Consider the following 6,954-nt stretch of genomic DNA (forward strand, 5'->3'; position numbering starts at 1 on the left):
CAGACTTCTAAATAAAAAGACCATCAGTCTATGAGTGACCATCAGTCTTGTTTTTCATTATAGGAGGGCGGCAGTTGAGCAAATAGTAAGCTTGCTTGAACTATGGTTTCTCATTATAACCAAGAATTACGGTACTAGAATTCAAGGACAGTGTGTAGAGGGTCTTGAGGTATTATTTTTGCAAAGTTTAAAGTATACTTACCACAGATATTAAGTTGATAAACATTCGACTCAAATACGTTCATGCTTGTCAGCCTGCAGTCCTAATTTATTCACAGTTTGAGTCATATAAATTAACTGATTAAAAACCTTAATGTAATCTAAAGTTACCATAATGTCAATGACATTATTTAGGCAATGTCGTATCCGCGAGTGTCACCGCGGTAGAAAGTTGTTTGTATTCAAATTAGGTTGCTCAACCGAACAATGAACTCATCGATATTATGTTTAATCCGTTTATTATAAAAATTAACTACAATTCCTCAAAACGAGACAACATCACAAAAAAATGGAATAAACATCATACGTCGCATTAAAATATTAAATGGTATGACATTTTGGTATCTTTACCACAAATCTTAGTATGATATTTATTAGTCAAATGGCTGTTTGAAAACGATGTGCTCTATACTGAGATCGAATTAGACAATATTATCTTAAGAACTTTTATAGTAAAATAGTGTTCCTTACAATCCAAGAGTTATACTCCGAAACTCTAGTATACACTCCTGGATAAGTTGTATCGGCGCATCCTTCTCCCCAGGATACTAAGCCAATCAAAACATTGTTAGCAACCAGAGGTCCTCCAGAATCACCTTGGCAAGCGTCTCTTGGAGGGAGAACGGAGTTAGCACAAAGCATGCCTGATGTGATAGAAGATATGCGGAGGTATGCGCGGGCGCATGTGTCTTGAGCAACAATGTTTACTCTTGCAGCCATAAGAACTGATGATGCTGGTCCTTCGTACTGAAATTGGAGGCAGCAAGTTAGCGTACATTTTATTAACAATGAACAATTTATACATAAATATATTTTCATGATAACAAATGCTTTGGAGTTTAGATGGAATATCTATGTCAGATCGACAACTACAATACGATAAAGATAAGTAACGTGGTATGAGTAACGCTGAAACCAATATCAATGTATTCCAAATTGAACATGACATAAACCGGATATTTAAAATATATATTTGACTGCCTCGGTGGCGTAGTTGTATTGCATGTCCGGTACAATAGCGCTCTGAGGTCCTGGGTTCGAATCCCGGGTCGGGCAAAGTGATATTTGGATTTTTCTGCTCAGTATCAGCCCGGAGTCTGGAATTTGTGCCCGATATGGCGATAGGCTCGCCCCCTATCACATCATGGGACGGAACATACTTGGCGAAAAGTGGGTGCCCTAGTTGCGCCTCTGCATACCCCTTCGGGGATAAATGCGTGATGTTATGTATGTATGTATGTATTTTGATAACATTATTCAAAAGAGTGAACATTAATATTAGAAAGCTATAAACTGCAGATTCCTTTAGTATAGACAGGCCGACTGGACCTAGTTGGTATCAATATAACTGATCCCCCCTTTGGAATTTAGATTTCATCCCATAAAAATAGGCGAGGCATTCATAATTTTTCTAGTTGTCTGAATGTTCATGGGCGGTTGTGATCGCTTGCCATAGTCTGGTGTACATACTTACTGGCTCGATTATATACTTTCTATGATAAAAATACACAAATTATGGAAAAATATATTCAAACTCCTCCATATCCTACTATTGAATTAATTTCGTTGTTAAGACTAACTATTGTTCTCCGAGACTCACCAACCATTGTTGATCCTGGCTTACAGGAGTTGTAGTGGTAGGTGTGAAGGCATGACGGAAAAAAATAGTTAATAATCGACTTACCGCAGTAATTCCATAACCGGACACCAAAGCCTCAGTACCAACTGGCACTATATGAGTTGATGAAGCAATAGCCACTGCGTTGACATTTAAATTGAAAGTTATCGGTTTGCGGACACCCAACAAGGCGATGTCATGTTCTAAAGTGGAAGGAGAGTACGACTCATGCGGAATCACTATAGATACGGCATAGGACTGGCCTCCAGAAAGTCTATACGACGTCCCCACAATAATTCTTAGCGATGATGGGTCTGATACATATCTGAAATATATATTTAACTTTATAAAACATACAATTTGAATTTTTATGTTTAAAACACAAATTGTTACACTTATCAGTTCAAATCCATTACTATGGACAATAAAGATGTCGTTTTTAGACATGCTAATTTACGTAAATTAGCCTTTATATTCTAGAACGTTATTTTCCACAACTTGATTGTATAAATTTGGTAAATTATTAAATGAGGTTCAATTCCAAATAAAATATGGATCAACACCACATATGCTGTCCTTGAACGGAACACAAAATAATATCTGCTTTTAGTACAAAATGTAAACTATTTGACTGCGATTTTAACAAATTGGTAGTAACTGTGGTAATTTTTTTTAATATGACAAAGTAGAAGAAGAAACGTGGACATTCTTCTATCAGTATGAATTGATACTTACGAAACCACGCAATGTGCGGCGGTCAAAACAGCCAAATGGCTGATAATGGCCGCACCACAAGCATGAGCCCAACCTGAAGACACTTTCCTTCGAAGTGCAGCTTGGTATGGGATTTCGCTTATATCTATAGCGTTACCATTTACTATCCTTGCTGATGTATCTTTTGTAATTTCTTGAGTTGGTAATGCGGCACAGCTGGCCAAGACTGCAAAATGTCATTCAGTTGTGTAAGAAATAATTTATTTTATTATTAAGAACACAATTATGTATATATTAGTAGTAGTAGTAAATTCATTCATTTATAACACTGTTGTTGTGTATTATTATTTTTATTAAATATACTTTAGAATCGAACATAACATTTGAAGAACAAATGCGGGAATCGTTCTCAAGATTATGTTATTATATCATCTTTAAGAATCATCCGTGGCGATGTAAGTGATTGTATATTTGTGTCTAGATATTAAAACAACTGATTTTGTTAGCAATATTACGTGATATACCAACTGAATAAGATAGGTAAGTTACGAAAATATTTTTTTAAGTAACAAAAGCCCAAGTGAAACTCACCAAAAACCAAATAAATCCAAAATAACTTTTGCATTGTGACACTGTATGTATAACTGGTTAGAATAACACGAATCTACTGGATATCAATTCTATATAATATAAGATAATACGAATTATCTCAAACATGTATGATCAAGTGTCCATATCTTGGAATTTACCTCACTTATCATCTGTTAACCTGTTAGATTTATTTTGAAATATTTGTTGCTTATTTTTCGATTTAATATTGTTTACCTCTAAATTCCCTTTATTACTATAATAGAAGTAAAATATTTTTTTTTGCTATAATCCCTGGTTATATCTATACTTACCTAGTCTTGCCATAAATATTGTAATAAAGAAAAAAGAAAATTGTTAACTGCAAATAACATTTATTACTTTTACAGTGTGTCAGTTTAATACATAAATATAAAACAATTAAAAATATAAAAATTATTCGAAGTGGTCTCCATTGGCTGCAATACAGTCCTTTAAACGATGAGGCCAGTTATCAATAGAAGCACGCACTCTTTCCATGGGAAAATTCTTCACTGCCAATCGTATAGATTGTTTTAGGGACTCAAATTATCATGGCGTTTAGAGCAAGCTGTACTCTCTAAAACTGACCACAAATCATAATCCAGCGGATTAAGATCGGGACTAGACGACGGCCAGTCTTCAGCTCTGATGAAGTCCGAAACGTTCGATTCCAACCAAGACTGCGTGGACCGAGCTTTATGACCCGGCGCCGAGTCTTGCTGGAAGGACCATACTTGGTTATTGAACATGGTGATGTTAAGGGGCTTAACTACCTTCTCAAGAATGGTATCTTGATACACTTGTGCCGATGTTTTGATACCTTTTCACAAAAATATGGCTCAGTCACTCCTTCATAGCTAACACCCCACCAAACCATCACTGAAGTCGGATAATGTCCACGTTGCACTCTGTCGACTAATTGGGAAGCTTCCTTAGAGCTTTGAGCATAAATACGGTCATTTTGTTTGTTAAAATGTTGCTCAATTGTAAAAATTTTCTCATCCGTAAACAAAATTTTTCTGTGACCTCCCTTTGCGTACCGCTTCAGTAGTTGTTTCGATTTTACCACCCTATTCTTCTTTAAATTATCAGTTAAGAAATGGCCAGTGCGTCTCTTATAGGCTGCAAGTCCTAAGTCATCTTTTAAAATACGCGACATGGTTCTAGGTGCTATCTTCATTTCCCGAGATAAAATCTTTTGCTTTCGGACAGGATTTCTTCGAATTCTTTCCCTTACTGCTTTGACCACCTTTTTCGTACGAACACTACGTGGACGGCCAGATCTTTTCTGTCACAAACAGAGGAGGTCTCATTGTACCTATTAATAGCCCGGTACACAAACATTTTACTAATACCAAGTGTATGGAGAGTTTTAAAAATTGCATTTGGCTCCATACCTACTTTGTGTAATGCTATCACAGCGATTCGGTTCTCTTTATCACCCCACACCATTTTAATATCGCAAAATATTTTACAATGTATTGGCGCCAAAATGAGAAAACACAATGAACAATCGTATAAAAATGACAGATTCGAAATTCAAATGTAATATTTTTTTATAATTAAGTGTAACAGTATTTATGGCCAGACTAAGTATAATAAATCTGTAGAGAGGTCAATTCTGTACATGAAATATATTTTCTATATCTATATCTATACTCTATACTTATAATAAATCTATAGAGAGGTCAATTCTGTACATGAAATATATTTCCAAAATAAATATCAGGGGGTGATTAGGGATCGATACTGATGCCAAAAATGCAATTAGTAAAATTTTTGTCTGTCTGTCTGTCTGTCTGTCTGTATAACCGTTATAGAAACAAAAACTACTCGATGGATTTTTAACGAAACTTGGTACAATTATTTGTCATACTCCTGTGCTGGTTATAGTATACTTTTCATCACGCTACAATTAATAGGAGCAGAGCAGTGAAGGGAAATGTTGGGAAAACGGGAGAAGTTACTCCATTTTTTAAGCTTACGTCGCGTGTGCAACCTTAATGGTTAAAGCTACACAGAAATCGTGTATGACGGAAATTTTCTCCTTAAAATTATGTAAAATATATCCCACGACAGCATATGTCTATCTTTTATGGTTGACTCACAATAACACGTGTAACTCCCGATAGCTTAGCAGTTCGAAGCTTTCTCATTATATTTGTCTACTCTTACGTTTATAACACTCTCAGTCATCTCTAATTAAAAAAGATAACATTATTAAATATTCCATAAAAAAGAATCATAGAAATCGGTATAGAAACACCAAAGTTATACATGAAATACGCTAATAATAAGCCATCATGCGTGAATACTGAATCATGCTATAAGGATTATTTTTGTATATATATAAGGTCGCGAACGCACAGGCAGGCGGCTTGCTTGGCACCTAGAGTCTAGCGAATGCATGCAAGCAGCAGCAGTAAAACGAACATTCTCGAACGTTCGCGACCGGCTTCATTTTTGAAGTCCGAAATCCACGCGGGCGAAGCTGCGAGCGGAAGCTAGTTTCTCTAATAAATGAATAACATCCACGCCAGTAATACTAGATCGTGGGATTTTACTGGGAAAACCTTATGACGAATCGTGCCATCGTACACTCGTTTTATCTGAAGTACAAAGAAGTATGTAAGATGGAAAAGACGTGCGTAGTATGAAAAACACGCTATTGACTCGTGTTCAAACGCTTTTACATATTTCGATGTCTCTTCTGCTATAATTTTATTAGATTTTATGAATATAAAATTAGTACTTGTTAATTCATTTACGTGATTTGAAATTAGTATGTAAGTTAATATTTGTATAGTTAGTTTGGTGCCATCTTATTACCAGTTTCATCTTTGACTTTTCCTGTTCTTGACCAAGTATGAGTCTCATGCTATATACTTTAACACAAGTACCAACAATTGTTTTTATTAACACCAGCTGATTTCTTACTCTGTCTTTTTCTCAGCTGTGAAAAAAATTTTACTTGTAACTCAACGCAATAAAAAAATATGACCGTTTACACCGCAATTGTACAATTATTTTCCGTTTTCCTATAATCATTAAATTTTGCAAGAAGCAATGTCATACAGCCTATGTAAAGGAAAAATCTGAAAACCGTAAACATGTACTTTAATAACAATAACAATAACAAACTTATTATTCGGGGTTGGAGCAAAAATCGTCTTTAGGAATCGAACGGTAAAGTTGAGTTTGAACTGATATACTTAGATCGATATACTTAGAACTCGCACTTGTCCCGGTTTTTTATCAGTTAATGCAATTTATTATGTATTTTAAGTCGGGTGTTTTTGACACATGTATAGCGTTGAATATAAAACTAAGCTCATTAATTTACCCTTTTAAATTGTCGTAAAATATTAATCGAAGTCGTTATTATTAAGAGGTAGTTCCAATTATCATTTAAGGGGAAAATACAATTTATCGGTGATTGAATTTCAAAAAAGCGTAAAATAATGTAATTGGAGTACACTTCGCGATCACATATTACTTATTTAACGTTTCATAAGTTTACGGTCATAAAAAGGTGCAAATTACATTAACAGCGTTTTAATACGGTTCAGTCGTTGCGGCCGAGTTTTATCGGCAATCAAAACCCGATGTCCCGGCCTGAGCAAATTTATGGAAACATTAAAACCATAGGAAATTGAGCCGTAATGAGCTTCATTGAGGATGCATAACTTGTCACCACACGGTTTGGTTATCAGAGACAATTGCAGTTTTACGCAGAACTGTTTTACATCTTATTGATGGAAAATTATATGGTGTTGTTTTATCTCTTCATTAAT

The 6,954-nt window shown here is 35.1% G+C and overlaps 1 protein-coding gene across 1 annotated transcript; it reads right to left on the bottom strand.

Annotated features, from left to right (window-relative positions):
- Positions 1-439: 439 nt before the first annotated feature.
- LOC115456415 (trypsin-1) lies at positions 440-3,287 on the bottom strand. Its single transcript, XM_030185469.2, has 4 exons — positions 3,143-3,287; positions 2,573-2,777; positions 1,904-2,162; positions 440-966 (listed from the first exon to the last, which is right to left on the bottom strand). Exons 1-4 carry the CDS (start codon positions 3,174-3,176, stop codon positions 667-669), a joined length of 798 nt encoding a protein of 265 aa, XP_030041329.2. The 5' UTR covers positions 3,177-3,287; the 3' UTR covers positions 440-666.
- Positions 3,288-6,954: the final 3,667 nt, after the last annotated feature.

The sequence above is a fragment of the Manduca sexta genome, chromosome 20 (assembly GCF_014839805.1).
Source record: "Manduca sexta isolate Smith_Timp_Sample1 chromosome 20, JHU_Msex_v1.0, whole genome shotgun sequence".
In the NCBI taxonomy this organism is placed as follows: Eukaryota; Metazoa; Arthropoda; class Insecta; order Lepidoptera; family Sphingidae; genus Manduca; species Manduca sexta.

What these genes read in the sequence shown, in the direction of transcription:
- LOC115456415 (XM_030185469.2), bottom strand. Translation starts at nt 3,176, where the DNA reads ATGCAAAAGTTATTTTGGATTTATTTGGTTTTTG. An exon ending in GCCGCACATTGCGTGGTTTC is followed by an intron (nt 2,163 to 2,572) that starts GTAAGTATCAAT and finishes TATATATTTCAG; the next exon opens with ATATGTATCAGACCCATCAT. An exon ending in CCGGTTATGGAATTACTGCG is followed by an intron (nt 967 to 1,903) that starts GTAAGTCGATTA and finishes CTCCAATTTCAG; the next exon opens with TACGAAGGACCAGCATCATC.